The 18,374-nt window shown below is 36.6% G+C and overlaps 1 protein-coding gene across 3 annotated transcripts; it reads right to left on the reverse strand.

The window, feature by feature from the left end:
- Positions 1–77: 77 nt before the first annotated feature.
- On the reverse strand, positions 78–10,925 carry GC (gamma-glutamyl carboxylase). Of its 3 annotated transcripts, XM_033479558.2 has the most exons (10): positions 10,820–10,925; positions 9,432–9,689; positions 8,433–8,754; positions 7,638–7,826; positions 7,273–7,436; positions 6,320–6,765; positions 5,653–5,853; positions 5,335–5,552; positions 4,955–5,266; positions 78–4,011 (listed from the first exon to the last, which is right to left on the reverse strand). In XM_033479558.2, exons 2-10 carry the CDS (start codon positions 9,664–9,666, stop codon positions 3,855–3,857), a joined length of 2,244 nt encoding a protein of 747 aa, XP_033335449.1. In that variant the 5' UTR covers positions 9,667–9,689; positions 10,820–10,925; the 3' UTR covers positions 78–3,854. The 3 variants fall into 3 exon arrangements, with proteins under 3 accessions (XP_033335449.1, XP_033335451.1, XP_033335453.2); XM_033479560.2 differs by lacking the exon at positions 10,820–10,925 and having other exon boundaries at positions 9,432–9,909; XM_033479562.2 differs by lacking the exon at positions 10,820–10,925 and having other exon boundaries at positions 8,455–8,754; positions 9,432–9,568.
- Positions 10,926–18,374: the final 7,449 nt, after the last annotated feature.

The raw sequence follows: 18,374 nt of genomic DNA on the forward strand, positions 1-18,374 counted from the left end.
AACATTTAAAGTAAAGTAAGAAATAATAATGTGGTGTTATTAATAGATTTATATTAATAATAAATAACTGCATCTGAAACGTTTGAACAATTTATTGAATATTTATTGTTATCTCTAAAAGCGTCTATAAAATCTTGAAATATAAATCCCGAAGAATAAATTTTTCTAATTATTTTCACACCAGTATTTTGTTGTCCCGATATTTGTTTATACGCATATGACGCATACGAAATTAAATTAGATTAAATTTCGAACAATTCAAGAGTCATGTATCTGAAAAATGTTTCAGTTTGTCGACGATATACTTTTTTCGATTTTGTGAAATACGACACCGTTACACCGTTACACCGTTACACAACACCGAACGAAGTCGCACGCGCGCGCGAGGCCACTCGGTGCGTTCCTACGACACTGAAACAATTATCGGAGCCGACCGATGCATTTGCGCGCGGCTTATCGCGACCAGAATGCTCAACGCTATCAAGTTTCTCTTGCCCGTAAGGAGACCAGCGATCTGTCAATTAACGCTCTCCGTTATCTCGCCGATAAAGAGAGAGAGAGAGAGAGAGAGAGAGAGAGAGAGAGATAATCGCTTGAAGCGCGAGAATTGCGAGACAAGCATCTGCCGGAATTTAAAGGACCGTTCTCGAATTGTTTTCAACCTGTCAGTCGATAAATATTTTTGCAAATGTTGCTCGCTGCTATCATTTATCTGCTGGTTTACCACGGTACAAAAATTAATTACTCGATCGGCAGTGGGTTAATGGAACGCATGGCTGTTAATTTTTTTTTTGTCTAATATTTTAGAAAATGTTTACTCGCCAAAATCTGTGTTACACGACAAGATCGAAATATTCATAGTTTATTTTACCATTTCGAAAATTTATTTCTTTCGACCCTGCTTTAGAGTTAATATTAATATTGATATTAATGATGATAAAATAATAATATTAGTAATAATAATAATAGTGATAATAATATATATAATAATAATAATAATATTTTTATTTATTGATGAGATAAACCAAGTGTTAAACAATAGCACTGTCATCCGATAACAATCTGTAGCAGAAGAAAGGCATGTATTAAAAATAAGAGAATGTAATAGAAACGATAAGACTTGAACTCTGGACTTTACAACACCACAGGTGTAACGCTTTACAGCGTTGCCAAGTCGTCGTCATTCCTCATTATTGTATGAAAGTTATACTCCATTATATTATTATTTAGATTAAGATCACTAAATATCCAAGTACTATATTATTGTTAACCTTATGTAGTGACGGTAATCGTAATTTAAACAAAAGTATTTTTACAATAGTTTTTGCAGTAGCTTTTTTTGCAAAGCATTTTTACAAATATGATAAAAATTCGCTGGCCATATATATTAAAAATAAAAGACTAATTAAAAATGACGAGATTTGAACCGTGGACCTTCATCAGCACCGTAGGAACGCGCTTTCCAGCGTTGCCAAGTCGTCATCTGAAAATGTCGCAGCATAGACAAATTTTGGATGAAAATTGGCCAACTTTGATCAACGATAACTCCGCGAAAAATCATCGCAGAATGTGATCGTTCTTTTTTTAAATTAAAGCTTGAATTCTCTAGTTCCAGATACGATTTCTGGATTTTTAATTTGATGCACCCTTGCCACTGTAACCCTTTAAAATCGAGGCCATGTTCGTCACACTAAAAATTGCCAAGTTCGACGAAATGCACAGGCTTTGCAAAATTTTTTCTAGAGTTGCTGTTCACAGTGAAATAAAGTTCAACTCTTCCTCTTTAATATAAAAAAACTAAACATAGCTGCGATTTTTTTTCGTAAAGTTACAGCACTTTAAAGAGCCTGTTACATTTATACTCCGTTATTATTATTATTATTGCAGGATCAAAGTCGCTAAAAATCCCTATATTATTGTTAATTTTATGAATTTGCTGAATTTAGACGTGTGTCGAATTGTTTAAATTTGCAATCATTGAAAAAAATCGCGATAAATCCGAATACTTATGTTATTATTAATTTTACGAGGCGACGTAAATTTTAGTGCGCTGCTCAGCCAGCGTTACAGTGACAGTTACGATTTATTTGCAGCATAGAAATCGTTCGCATTATTTCCAGAATTGATACTGTTACTGTCTACAATATTGTAACGCTAGATCCAGATTGTAGATCTGCAACACCGTTTTAATGCCGGCATTTATGACGCCGTAAAACCAGTTGCAAAAATACAGATAAACGTAATTCGTGCAAGCAGTTTCTTATCGTCAATCGTTGCAAAACTATGCAGTTTTATTGTTCGGGATCGTTAAGTTCGATATTAAACCGCGATGCAAATGATCGAGTGCGTTTTATCTGATACACGTAATGAAATCACTCCGATTCCGAGGATCGTGAAAGTCCGCGAGAGATTGGTGGGACGATTAATGGATGATTAATGAACACACGTGGCACGTTTTATCTCGACGCTGTGTTGAAAATGATTGTACTATATTTTTTGTTGCAAGCGATACAGGGAGTCCGGTTCTATCTATTTTTTACAAATCTCATTCGACAGCGCGAAATTAACGAAACCGCGTTGTCCGCGTTCCGTTAATTTTTACAGAATCAATTCACGGTAATTGGATGAACGAGCATATTCTCGGAATGTTCCACGTGATGAGATTAAACATTGTCGAAGACTTTAATTAAACATTGTCGAAGAGTTTAATTAAAAATTATCAAGAACATTAATTAATAATTGTCGAAGTGTTTAATTAAAAACTGTCGGAATGTTGAGTTAAGAATTGTCCATGTCTTTGATTAAACATTGTCAAACTCTTTAATTAAACATTGTTGAAGCCCTTAATAACAATTGTTAAAGACTTCAATTGAAAGTTATCAATATCTTGTGTATGTATTTAATTAAAAATTGTCGAAAGCTTTAATTAAAAATTGTCAACGTCTATAATTAAAAATGGTCGAAGGCTTTGATTAAAAATTGTCGAAAGCTTTACATAAAAATTATCAAAAGCTTTGATTAAAAATTGTCGAAAGCTTTAATCACAAATTGTCAACGTCTTTAATTAAAAATTGTCGAAAGTTTTAATTAAAAATTGTCGAAAACTATAATTAAAAATTGTCGAAACGTTTCATTAAAACTTGTCAGTGTCTTTGTTTAAACATTGTCAAAGTTTTCAATTAAAAATTGTTGAAGTCCTTAATAAATATTGTCAAAGACCTCAAAAAATTTGATTAAAAAATGTCGAAGTGTTTAATTAAAAAATTGTCAGAAACTTTGATTAAAAATCTTTAATTAAAAGTCTTTAATTAAAAGGTTCTAAATAGTCAGAAACTCGACAATGTCTTCAATTAAAAATTGTTAGAGCGTCTGACTAAAAAAATTGCCAAAATCTTCAATTAGAAATTGCCACGAGCAACATTCACTCTTGTTTAAATAGTCTAAGGTCATTCCATTACAAATATTTCGTATTGACTACTGTAAGCCTTTACTAAGACACAACAATATTATTTTCGGACAGATATCAGTCTCACGGTATTATTCAATTAAACATTCTATTATTCCTTCTGCTAAAACCCTAGTCAGACGTTACGTCAAACTTGTACATCGCAAAGCCGGGTAACGATAAACCTTATCAACCGTTGGCAGTCGTGTTTTACTTTTATATAACGAGCGACTCGAAAGTCCATGTTATCGCGCGTCCATCGAAACGAAATTTTCCGTTCGGCTTAAATATGGTCCACCCCTTTGTGTATGAAAATAAAGTCTCCGCGATACTTCGACTATCTTTGAAAAATGTAACTCGGCAGACTGGTTTCCTGCTGCACCGACTACATATTCGTCGGCCTTTCTTGCTATTTGTGGACACGTACTCTTCGCACCATTGGCACGTTGTAAACCAAGTAGAAAAAGGAATCCAGTATGTGATTCATGGACCGTAGCCAGGCGTCGATACTGTAATTAATTTCCTTCGTGATCGAATAGCTCTCCTTTCGTACGTCTGTGTCACTGCTGAAATTAAACATGACGCTGTGAATTAGTCGATCACTCTGTATATTGTTTTAATTTATATTATTTTCGAGTCATGTTAATTTAATTTATATTATTGTCGAGGTAGATTATTTCAATTCATATTATTTTCAAGATTACTTATTTCAAGTCACATTATTTTCAAGTTAAATTATTTTAATTTATAATATTTTCAAGTTAAATTATTTTAATTCATATTATTCTCAGATTATATTATTTTAATTCATATTATTTTTAAGTTAAATTATTTTAATTTATAATATTCTCAAATTCAATTATATTAATTCATATTATTTTCAAATTCAATTATTTTGATTCATGTTATTTTAATATTCAATTATTTCGATTCATGTTATTTTCGAATTCAATTATTCCGATTCATATTATTTTCGAATTCAATTATTTCGATCCATGTTATTTTCAAATTCACTTATTTCAATTCATGTTATTTTCAAGTTCAATTATTTCGATTCATGTTATTTTCGAATTCAATTATTTCGATCTATGTTATTTTCAAATTCACTTATTTCCATTCATGTTATTTTCAAGTTCAATTATTTCAATTCATATTATTTACAAATTCAATTATATCAATCCATGTTATTTTCAAATTCAATTATTTAAATTTATATTATTTTCAAATTCAATTATTTCAATTCATATTATTTTCAAATTCAATTCTTTTAATTCACATTATTTTCCAGTTCAATTATTTAAATTCGTATTATTTTCAACTTCAATTGTTTCAATTCATACAATTTTCAAATTCAATTATTTCAATTCATATTATTTTCAAATTCAATTATTTCAATTCATATTATTTTCAAATTCAATTATTTCAATTCACACTATCAATTAAAAGCAAGCACGAAATTAACTGCTAAAAACAATCAATTAATTCCATTCAATTTAATTGCACAAATACCTGTCTGTTTCTGATCGCTTGTTTCGATTGTTGTACGTGTACATGTAGCAGGCAGGAAAAGCACTGGTCGTCTTTACTCTATGAAATTGTCCTGTCTTTATGGGGATCGACGATTCTTTCGACAACGTGACACCTTCCGACAGCTTTTCGTCGCTGTACGTCACTTCGCCTTCGAGTACCGTCAAGCTGACATTGGAGAAGTTTTTCGCGATATAGTTATCCAAATGCATGCCCGGGAAATCGGCGACGAAGATAACGTCGGTGTCGTTGGACCACGTGGAAACGTGCTGCTGAATTTCTTCCAGCTTGTACCTGAACAGCAAATTAATATTACCAATAAATTTAATATTTATCGAGTTAATTACCAGAGAGCGACGTACCTGTACGAGTTGTATTGTGTCAGAAGTGGCATCAGAAATGAAACAGGCTTGAGAGGGTGCCAGTCGACGGTCAGCAAGTCGACATTCGGATCGAATATTCTCTGCTGGAATCTCCAGTTTAAAGAACACCATACGTCTAGGTAGATGCTCAAGTTCGTCGACAGAGGTGGCAATTTCTCCTGCCTCTTATAATGTTTCTCTTGTTCCATTAAATTGTCCTACAAATGGAACAACAACAACTGCCAATGGACTGCATTTTTACCACAAACGAAATCAGAATTTTGTACAATTTTTAACAGAGATTAATGGGACTTGTACCCTAATGCAAAAGGCGTATTGCAAAGCCATGTCAGCGTGTTTCTCCCACCGGTCGGTTTGCACCCACACCTTCGGATCCAAGTAACGATCCTCGTTACTCTCGTTGTCGTGGACTCTGATCACGACCAGTACAGTGTCCCAAACGTGGACCATCATGTCCCACGAGTAGCCGTACATACCTGGTACCCAATTATTATAACCCTGAAATAGTTTGTCAATGATCGAGCAGAATATTTTTATTAATTTATGCAGTGCGTTCCGAAAATAAAATGGGCGATTACTGAGGTAATTAGAAGCAACTTTGTCTTTTGCGAAAATCCTCTCCGTGGCTTCGTTGACGAGATATTAAGGGAAAACGCGGACCAATTAGCGTGCGGGTACAGCGGACGAGTAGGCGGCGCTATGGCGGGCTCGGCGCGGCAGCGACCGCGCGACGTGGCGCCGGCTACGCTCGCTCTCCGATTGGTCCGCGTTATAATCTCGATAACCCGTTAACGGAGCGTCGTAGACAATTTTCGCCAAGGAGAAAGTTGTTCCAAATCGCCCGAGGAATCGCACCGTCGAAGGTCTTACAAAATTTTCGGAACACCCTGGAGATAAATGGTACGAAACGGTCGTAAAGCAGTGGTTCGTTAAGTTAATTCTTCTATCGACGTGATATCGATACCTTGGTGATGAAATGAGAGTACGGAAGGAAAAATTGCAAGGCCACGTGAAAGAGTAAGAGAGATACAACAAATTTTTGCCTCTTCGTCGCACCTCTAGGTCTCGACTCGACTTCTCTCGTGCGCCTGCAAACCGTTCTGTTATTTCCGTCATCGTGTTCTCGCGCGCTATCTCGTTGCTCTTTAATTGCTCCCTCTGTTCCCTTATCTGTCTCAAGGTCGTCTTTGCGACGCGCGATGAACTTCGTTTCCAGCCTCGGAGTATCTTCGTACTCTTCCGCGCGATCGTTCTCGGACCGATTTGCTGGAGACGCATCGCATGCTTCGATAGTTCGACTGTCGACAATAATCGACGTGCAATTGCACTTGAACCACGAAATGCATTTTCGTGGCCAGTCCGCGCTGCAGAAGAGTGGCATCGTTGCCAGGCAGACGTAGGGAAACATGCCTGCAAAGAAAAGTGGATATCTGTTGAATTGTGAAACATGATTTTTGGAATTTTTTTACGAGTTCTATAAATTATTATAAATTGTATAAATTGTTAGAAATTACCTTACTAATTATTACAAATTGTTGCCAATTGTTATGAATTGTTACCAATTGTTATAAATTGTTAAAAACTGTTAAAAATTGTTAAAAATTGTTACAAAGCCTTACAAATCGTTACAAATTGTTACCAATTGTTATAAATTGTTACCAATTGTTATAAATTGTTACCAATTGTTATAAATTGTTAAAAATCGTTATAAATTGTTATAAATCGTTACAAATTGTTACAAATTGTTATCAATTGTTGCAAATTGTTATAAATTGTTACAAATCGTTATAAATTGCTAAAAAATGTTACAAATCGTTACAAATCGTTATAAATTGTTATAAATTGTTAAAAATTATTTCTAATTGTTACAAATCGTTATAACTTGTTACAAACTGTTTACAACTGAATTGTAAGTACCTATGCTGAACAGTCTGGAGTTCATTAAATGAAAAGTCGTGCAGAGGATCATGGCGGGAACACGAGTCTTTTCGTATAGTATCCAGAAACCGACGGTTAAGTCAAAAATACAACCGAACCAGTGAACTATGAAGAAATCAGTCTGCTCGGTCGTCAGCAATAGCCTGGAACATCATAACAATTACATTGAATATATTATATTCTTTTAAATGTTGTATTGTAGAAATAAAATATATTGTAATTTCTCAATTAATGTACTCCAATGTACAAAAGAAAAAAATACATTGATCGCACTGCAATTACTTTAAAAAATTAGCGAATAAATAGGGCAATTAATAAAATGATTTTTCAGTACATACACTTACTTGAACGGACTGAAGACCCAGTGTGACGACAAATTGGACATGGCGTATCCCGACAGCCATTCGGTGCTGGATTTCTTCAATCCGGCCAGAAAGTACAATGCAAAGAACTGAAACCTCAGTATGAAATAATTCCACAGAGGCACCATGGCCTTTCCCTGCCCCGTGCTCGTTTTTCTCGCGTCCAGAGCACTGCGAAAAGATCGTTCGTCCTAATTTTAGGAATGTTGTTCTTCCATAAACGGTGTCCGGACACAGAATATTCAAATATGTTGCAAGACCTCGAAGAATTCGATTGCCGAGGCGATTTCGAGAAACTTTTTCCTTTACGAAAATGTCGGATAACGCTCCGTTAACGAGTTATTAAAGAAAACCGCGGAACCAATCGGCGATCGAGCACCGCCGGCGTCCCGCCCACGCGCCGCCTACTCGACCGTCGTTCCGGCCCGCCGATTGGCCCTACTTTTCCGTCGATATCTCGGCAACGGAGCCTCGTAGGCGATTTTCGCTGAGGAAAAAGTTTCTTGAAATCACCCAGAGAACCGCCTCAGCCAAGGACTTGCAAGATTTTCGGGAGATTTTGTATCATTTCTCCTGCAATTTTTCTCGCAGTTCTCCACGACTGTATATTATATTTCGAATGAAATATTTTTCGTTTTCGTAAAGAGCGTTCGATTTCGACGACGGATAAATTTCGATGGCTCGATACCGGTTAAGTTAATATTTACAATCCTCACTCACGTCTCCGATCACGGACCGGTATTCCCATTCGGATGAGACATTTCCTTTCAAACTCACAAGAACTTATTAGCCTCCGTACCCCAGAGGAGAGTGCCGACGATCCCGTACAGATACGTGTGGTTGTTCCACTGGCTCTTGCTCAGCAGAAAGATGTACCAATACGGCAACACAAAGCTGGCGCAGGCAAGCTTGAAGTGCCAGCCGAGCATTATGCCGAACGCGCCCGTCCACATGATCGCGTAAATCACTATGACCCACGGCAACGGCGGTGGCTTCATCCCGTGGATCAATGGGAAATGACACTCCATGGGGTCGCCCCATTTAATGTCCACGTCTGCCAGGCCCCTCTCCTCCACCACATCGAACACCATGCAGAATCCTGGAAACAATTCGCTGTGGATGTTTCGGGAATTTCTATGTCGTCGGCAGATACGAATTTATCTGCACGAGATCTCAATTTCGATGACAGACTGAAATCGAGATTCATCGTCGGCTGAGTATCGTAAGGTTATGTTACATTACAAGTCTAATAGTACCAAGAATTGTTTGTTTTTAATTGCGCAAAATATTTTTACACATTCGTATGTGCTTTAGATAACTTTTTCTTCCTTTTTGTGCTTCGAGTGAACGCAAACTAACTTTGACCTAACTTTGGCCTAACTTATACCTAACACTGACCTAAATCCGATTTTATTCTAGCTTAATACTAACTTAAATCTGGCCTAACTTTGATTTAATTCTGACCTAACTTTGATTTAACTTTGACCTAACTTTGGCCTAACTTACACCTAAAACTGACCTAAATCCGACTTAATTTTAGCTTAATATTAACTCAACTCAGACCTAACTATGACTTAATTCTGACCTAGCTTTGATCTAACTCTGACCTAACTTTGACCTAAATCTGACCTAACTCTGATCTAATTGACTCCAAGTGAAATGGCCAACGTCTGCAAATTTATATTTTTTGTCAATATACTAATTAAATTTACAATGCCCCATTCATTTTCAAAACAATGCTCCATCTCAGTGATCTCGATATTGTCAACGACTTACCAAAAAGCGCTCGAACGACGCCCAAGCTCGCAGCGTCGGTGGGTCGGTACAAAAGCGCGGCGATCTTATCGAAGCTGTTGACATCGTCGAATCGAAATCCGCAGAAATCTTCGAGCTTCTTTTCAAAGGCAATCCGCGCTCCCTGATGTTCCCTCCGTTCACCCCGTTCGCCGCTCCCCCTCCTCGTATCGGCGCAAGCCTGGTCGCCGTTTCCACCTCGAATTTTCCACCGCATGTTCGCCGGACCATTCAAAAGGACTGCGAAAACGGACAACAATGACCCGACCACCGGCGACGTCGTAAACGCGCGAGCGAAAATCCGTTCGAAAAAGTGACTCCGACTCGGAACGAATGTGTACTACGTCTCTTCGCGATCGACGACGCCGCGGATCCGGTCAGATCCGAGTCAGACCGACACTGGACGCGGTAATTATCGCGAATCCGTGCTGCGATTGACCCGGGCGCAGATCGCGCGACCTCTGTCGCCGAGGTCCGAGCGAACGCGACTGCGAGCGGCGCGGCGCGAGACGCCGTTCGCCGGGGCACCTTCCGCGGTTATTGGGTTATGGCAAGAAAGCAATTTCGGTTCGCACGAATAGACAGCGTTACGTTTGCATTGTTATTCTTTTGTTAACGTTATTATTCTTTTTGTCTTCAGCTTCGGTTCGCAACTGTGATAGTTTGCTCTGAATTTTAACACGCAGTGCACAAATGAATATTATTATTATTATTGTAAATGTTAAAAGGGATGAAGGAAAAATATAAATTTTAATAATTTTATAATTATCTGTATAATTTATTAAAAAAATATTATGATTATAAAAGTCGTTAAAATTAAATAAATATATAGCTTTGATTAAGTTTATAATCTTTACAATGAAAATTATCAATGAATCTTGTAAAATATAAAAATATAATCATAATTCCTCTAATTGCGAAGATAAAGGTTATATAAATAATAATATATAGATTTTTTATTAATAAAATAATTAAAAAATTAGTATGATAATTGTAAGGGTAATTAATATAATATTATATAATCTAGTGGTGTAAAAATTTTGTTTAAATAATAAAAATTGAAATATTTATTAAAATTAACATAACACAATTTTTATAATTATATCATTAGTTGAAGTTATCATAAATTTATTGCCTCTTATTTTCATAGAGGCTCGCGCGTCAGAATTGGTTCAAGAAATTTCGTTCCGAAGATTTTTCACTTAAAAATCGAATCGCAAAGGAATCGTGTCCCATCGCGACAACGCGAGGCCTCGCGCATTTTTATCAACGCGTACGAAATTATTGGAAATTTCGGACGAAGTCGGCTGCGGTCGCGGATGCGTCGCGAACACTGCGGATCTCCGCGAGGCGTGGACGAGCGGGCTCACCTTAGGAGAAGCTGGGCGTCTCGGTGGCCGGATTAGATGGAACCGGTCCGATCAGGATGCGACGGAGGCTGCCCGAGTTCTGCGAGCCACCGGCTGCAGGAGTAGTCGCAGAAGAAGAAACTCCGGATGCTGGAGCAGGAGCCGAGTCGTCGCCAGGCAACGTGCACGATTATTGACCCGCGCCCGCGCAATAATAATATATTATCGGGCATTCTTCGGCGCTGCGCCTTCAGCCACTCGTCGATACTTTATCGGCCGGCACTCGAAGCTATCGGGGCCGTGCTCATCCTCGCAGATATTTATGCTCGTCCGTTCGCTTCCTTTCCGTAATTCCTGCCGAAAGGAACGCCGCTTTCTTGTGAAATTGTAGAACCGTTTAATATTTTTTCTGGTTAATCAGACACGATTTTTTTTAAATGCTGGAAAGTTGGGAAGCATTTATTGTTTTTCAAAGTTTAATGCTTCGTTGAGAAAAACAAATCTCCTAGTTAATTGTACAATTTTTGTTTTAAATAATAGACGGGGGACCAAATCGTTAAATATTTTTTCAAAGTTTAATGCTCCATTGAAAAAGGCGAACTGCCTGGTTAATCAGACAAGATTTTTTTAAAATGCTGAAAAATTGGGAAGCATTTATTATTTTTCTATATTTAACGCTTCGTTCAGAAGAGCAAATCTCCTAGCTAATTATACAATTTTTGTTTTAAACAATAGACGGGACCAAATCGTTTAATATTTTTTCAAAGTTTATTGCTCTATTTGAAAAGGGCGAACCTCCTGGTTAATCGGAAAATATTTCTTTAAAATGCTGGAAAGTTGGGAAGCATTTATTGTTTTTCAAAGTTTAATGCTTCGTTGAGAAGAGCAAATCTCCTAGTTAATTGTACAATTTTTGTTTTAAATAATAGACGGGGGACCAAATCGTTAAATACTTTTTCAAAGTTTAATGCTCCATTGAAAAGGGCGAACTGCCTGCTTAATCAGACAAGATTATTTTAAAATGCTGAAAAATTGGGAAGCATTTATTATTTTTCAATATTTAACGCTTCGTTCAGAAGAGCAAATCTCCTAGTTAATTGTACAATTTTTGTTTTAAACAATAGACGGGACCAAATCGTTTAATATTTTTTCAAAGTTTATTGCTCTATTTGAAAAGGGCGAACCTCCTGGTTAATCGGAAAATATTTCTTTAAAATGCTGGAAAGTTGGGAAGCATTTATTGTTTTTCAAAGTTTAATGCTTCGTTGAGAAAAACAAATCTCCTAGTTAATTGTACAATTTTTGTTTTAAATAATAGACGGGGGACCAAATCGTTAAATATTTTTTCAAAGTTTAATGCTCCATTGAAAAGGGCGAACTGCCTGCTTAATCAGACAAGATTATTTTAAAATGCTGAAAAATTGGGAAGCATTTATTATTTTTCAATATTTAACGCTTCGTTCAGAAGAGCAAATCTCCTAGTTAATTGTACAATTTTTGTTTTAAACAATAGACGGGACCAAATCGTTTAATACTTTTTCAAAGTTTATTGCTCTATTTGAAAAGGGCGAACCTCCTGGTTAATCGGAAAATATTTCTTTAAAATGCTGGAAAGTTGGGAAGCATTTATTGTTTTTCAAAGTTTAATGCTTCGTTCAGAAGAGCAAATCTCCTAATTAATTATACAATTTTTGTTTTAAATAATAGACGGGACCAAATCGTTTAATATTTTTTCAAAGCTTATTGCTCTATTTGAAAAGGGCGAACCTCCTGGTTAATCGGAAAATATTTCTTTAAAATGCTGAAAAATTGGGAAGCGTTTATTATTTTTCTATATTTAATATCTCGTTCGGAAGAGCAAATCTCCTAGTTAATTGTATAATTTTTGGTTTTAAATAATAGACGCGCGGGACCAAATTGTTTAATATTTTTTCAAAGTTTAATGCTCCATTGAAAAGGGCGAACTGCCTGGTTAATCAGACAAGATTATTTTAAAATGCTGAAAAATTGGGAAGCATTTATTATTTTTCAATATTTAATGCTTCGTTCAGAAGAGCAAATCTCCTAGTTAATTATACAATTTTTGTTTTAAACAATAGACGGGACCAAATCGTTTAATATTTCTTCAAATGTCGAACCAAAATTCGATATTTCTCTGCAGGAATTTTCGAATGAAACCAATAGACGGTCCACCAATTAACAGGCTGTTTACTAACAAATTTCCGAGAAATCAACTCACGACTTCGGTGCTGGTTTTCGAAGGAACTTGCCGTGTCGATGATTTCGCGTAATGAAAATTGCCTGCGGACTGCGATACGCCGCGCTCATCTCTGCGGTCTGCGGACGCCGAATAAAAATAAATTATCGAGGCGTAGTTATCTTGGTCAGTGACCAGTGCGACGCATAATTATATAACTATGGTCAAAGGACTTGTTGGCACTTTTCGTTGACAGATGATAGGATTGTGGTTCTACGGGTGAAAATACACTGACGTAGCCATGGAAATAGACGTAAAATAGTCGAAGTGGATCGACTTGACGACATTTGATTTGGATAAATAACTGCAGCGGCGAGCGACGACTGACAGATGCGACTCGGCATCGCGAGAAATGGTGACAGGAAATCTGTGCGTTTCTCATCAGAAAATGACTCTGGGGATGCGCGAGGCATCTAGAGACGATTTATTCGAATCAGTTCTGCCACAGCGAGCAGCTTAAACCCTTTTCCATCGGGAGTCTGATGAGCTGTCCGCGCGATTATTTCGTCAACGCTTGAACGAAGCGAAGTCGTCTCTGAAAATGTGGTTGTTGTTAATCATGGAATTTGTAATGTAATGTAATGTAATGTAATGTAATGTAATGTAATGCAATGTAATGTAATGTAATGCAATGCAATGTAACGATGGAATGTAGATTGGTGGATTGTAAATGGAATGTAATGGAATATAAATGGAATGCAGTGGAATGCAGTGTAACGCAATGCAACACAATGTAAAGCAATGTAACGCAATGTAACGCAATGTAACGTAATGTAATGCAATGTACATAACGCAATGTAACGCAATGTAACGCAATGTAACGCAATGTAACGCAATGTAACGCAATGTAACGCAATGTAATGCAATGTAATGCAATGTAATGCAATGTACATAACGCAATGTAACGCAATGTAACGGAATGTAACGTAATGTAATAGCAATGTACATAACGCAATGTAACGCAATGTAACGCAATGTAACGCAATTAAATACAATGTAATTTAATGCAATTTAATGCAATGTAATGCAATGTAATGTAATGTAATATAATAATAATAATAATATATTATAATATTATAATATTACATACTCTACACTGTCTCTGTCATCTTTGATTTCAGATAATAAGTTGCTATGATTACGTGGTTTTCGAATGACCCGCCGTACCTTTTTGGTTCTCGCAGCTGGGGCGTACGATTGAATGGGCATAACTTCGCGTTCTAAATCCCCCAACGGCCGTTTTAGAGCCGTAAAACAAAGGGCTGATTTATTTCTGCACGCCCCACAATCTGTCCCCGCGGACCACTTTTGATTAGGGTGAGCTCGTTGAGAGATGAGGGGGACCTCTTCAGATTTTTCAGCCAGACATTTTTGCAGCATTTTAACGTCGCGCGTATTATATATAAGAGAAAAAGAATGACAGATTAGGTCTATGATAAGTCTACGTTAGGTCTATGTTAGGTCTGCGTTAGGTCTCGTTATTTGTTCTCGCGAGGTCTTCGATTGTGTGGATTTAAACTGCGACACGGAAACTATATATTTATGAACGTTATAGACACAGGTTTAGGTCTAGGTTAGTACCAGATTAGGTCTGCGTTAGGACTTGATTAGGTCTGGGCTAGTGCTTGATTAGGTCTGGGTTAGACCTCGATTAGGTCTAGGACAGGTCTGGATTGGTCTTTTATTATTTCTTTCAAATAGTTAGTTAGCGTATAGATTGTTTACTATGACTTCGAAGTTATATAGGGTGTCCCAAAATTACGTTACTTTCAGCAAACGAGAGGTTCCTGAGGTCATTTGAAGCAACTTTTTCCTCAGCGAAAATGTTCTACTGAGCCTGGTTAACGAGTTATTAGCATAAAACATGGACCAATTAGAGAGCGAGGGTGGAGCGATGGCGAGCGGAGGCGTGACGCTATACGTTTTTCGCTAATAACTCGTTAACGAAGCCGCGGATTGCATTTCCGCAAAGGAAAAAGTTACTTGAAATGACCTCAAGAACCCCCCATTTCCCGGAAGCAACATAATATTCGGACACTCTGTATATTTATGAACGTTGTAAGGCATAGGTTACTTAGATTAGGTTAGAACTTGATTAAGTCTATGTTTAAGTTTGAGTCAGGCCTGGATTTTATCATCTCACTGTTTATTTAAAACAGTTTAGATTATTTAGCCGGACCTAACCTAAACTATAAATTCTTTATAAGTACAAGATAAGTCTAAATTAGGTCTGGGTTAACAGTAACACTGTTTCCGCGAATATCTCGTAAACTACGTCCAATCGACGGTTACACGTAGAGAGAAAAATTGTTCAAAATTACGTCCTTGATGACATATTTCAAGGCCGTCAGAATCGGAGCTAGTCTTCCCGAAATAACCATTTATTTATTTTAAAAAAATTTATAATAAATTCAAAATTTTACATTATTCGTGACGTGCATTATTTACGTTTTATCTCCACGGAACGGTTTGTAAAACAAAATACTAGGGTCTCTCGAAAAATGAACGTATAAGACGAGCGAAACTCGGCCATAATTTCGGGCTTTTCCGGGCTTCCTCGGGCCGCGCCGTAAAAAAAAAAAACAAACCGACCACCCATCGTCGATCGGTGGTGCTCCATTATCTCCGGGCTGTCACGGCTTTAGAGGATTACACGTCGATTACGAGGCTCAATTTTAAACTGTCCGTCCCCCCCCTCCCCCCACGATCCTCCTCGAGCTTGCAACCCTTTGCGGGTTACTCCATGGTTTTACAATCAGTCACCCGTGCTGTGACACGAGCGACCCGCCGGCCCGAAGGGGTTGCCTCCTTCCAAAAAGCCGATTACGTTTCTCGTTCGGCCTTTTCTCACTTTTTTCTCTTATTTATACAAATTTCCACCCCTTTTACCAAACATTTTGTGTCAATTCGAGTGCTTTCATTTGTACATTGAAATATTTTATATTTTTTATACAGGGGTTGAAATTGATTTCGCGCTACTAAAAATTAGTGCATTTGACCGCGGATTTTGTGCATTTGTTGCAAAAATTTATGAGAGAAATTACAGATTAATGAAAATATTAGAAGAATATGAGGGTGTCGTTGCATTATTTGCAATTGATTAACCCTCGAACGAGGGATATTTTTTGATAAAAATATAGTTTAATATACGCAGGGTTATTTATAATTTTATTCAGCATTTTTTGCAATCCTTTTGTTACACAATTTTGTAATTATTTATTAATTAAATTGTACAGTTAATTATATTGTAATATAATATAATATAAATATATAATATAAATATTATAAATATTATAAATATTATAAATATTATAAATATTATAAATATTATAAATATTATAAATTATTATAAATTACACAATTTACAGTTCTTTCTTTTTTTACAATTTACATCCTGGGTCCAAGTTGACCCGGGCCTCGCCACGCGATTGTTAAAAATATTATACGAAAAAATACGTTATTATTTAATCCTTGTTTTAAACAATTACTCGACAACATTTTTATTTCGCACAAAGCTCGACAATCTAGTAACAATAGCAGTCAGTATTTTTCTTTTTTTTTTTTCGAAATCTGTTTCTCCGAAGGTTCAAAATTACACGCACATTTGTTGTTGGTTTTTTTTCCGTAGAACGACCAACCCCTTTCAAGAAGGGTGCACGAAAATGGCAAACGGTTTTCACGCGTTTCTGTAACCAGACAGTATTTCTCGTTACCCTTTTCCCGACGGTTTTGCACGTCACTGTTTACTACCGGTACCAACCCCTTCGGGTTTTCGGGGCGTGGCGCGTTATTTTAAGGGTGCCGGTCCGTTTTCGAAAATAAAGTGTCCTCGGGAACTTCGCGGATCTGTTTGCAGTCCCAGAATTTTTCTTCGCGTATTAAAATCATTTCAATCGAAATTTCGTGCGTTTCTGACAAAAATCGAAGCACCCTCTTCTTTTCCCTTTTTTTGTTTCTTTACTCGTTTATTCTTTATTCTTATTTTTATATTATTTTTGGACAAATTAATACATATATACATAATAAAATAATAAAAATAAATGAAAATATATGTATATAATAATATATATAATAATACTATAATATATACTATTAATATAATATATATTACTATATAATAATATTGTGATATATAATAATAATATAATATATATTACTATATAATAATATTGTGATATATAATAATAATATAACATATATGACTATATAATAATATTGTGATATATAATAATAATATAATATATATTACTATATAATATTTTAATATATAATAATGTATAATAATATTATAATATATAATAATAATATAATATATATTACTATATAATAATATTTTAATATATAATAATGTATAATAATATTGTAATATATAATAATATATAACAAAATTGTCAGCGAAGTCGCAACAGATTTTTCGAACGGCACAGAAAGAAAATGTCATATTAAACAGAAAAAGTTGCTATGTTCGATAAACGGATTAGGCGAAATCGAAGCCGAGAGTAGAACAATGGCGGAAGTTGTTGCCGGCCGAACCGAAAATCCATCGCGGCATTAGAAAGTACTTGATGCGTACTCGGTACTTTGAAATTTCGAAGAGACCCCTCCGGCCGTAGACCGGCATAGGTGCCCCCAGGTTTTTTTTTCTTCTCCCAGTATGAATGATGATGTATGGATGTTGGCTGGGCGCTAGGGGCTGGGTAAAGGGTTCCATTGTTGCACACCCCCCTCGAGAGAACCGAACCCCTCCTCTGTGGGCCTTCGCGGGAGAGAGAGGCCGCCGTGAAATATTGCCGGCGAGCAACAAACTCCGTTCTGCAAGCTGTATACTGTTAATTTTATGCCGGCTTTTTTTTTCTTCATCGCCACTCCATCGATCCCGCCACCCCTTTCGCGCTGTTTCGAATCGCCGCTGCGACGACGGTCGTTGCCCACCGGATTCTTTATCGGGGGTAAAACGCACAGTTTTCGACGCCACCACGGGCCGTTAAGAAATCAGGAAAGTCCGTGTCAATGTGCTAGACTTTTTGGAAAAAGTTTACAACAAATTTATTTCACGGTTTTGTTATTTTTACAATGTGGTTAAGCTGCTCGAACGAATTGTAGCATAGACAAATTTTGGGTGAACATCGGTCGCTTTTGACCGGCGATAACTGCGCAGAAAATTATCGTAGGATGATGATGTTTCTCTCCAATTGAAGCTTGAAATCTGTACTTTAAGATAACCTATCTTGATTTTATGTTTAATGCATCCTGGCCACTATAACCATTTAAATGTAAGCATAGAAAAACCACCCCTTTCCAGGTGACTGAAAAATGTGA

The sequence above is a fragment of the Megalopta genalis genome, chromosome 14, assembly GCF_051020955.1.
Source record: "Megalopta genalis isolate 19385.01 chromosome 14, iyMegGena1_principal, whole genome shotgun sequence".
NCBI classification, from domain to species: domain Eukaryota; kingdom Metazoa; phylum Arthropoda; class Insecta; order Hymenoptera; family Halictidae; genus Megalopta; species Megalopta genalis.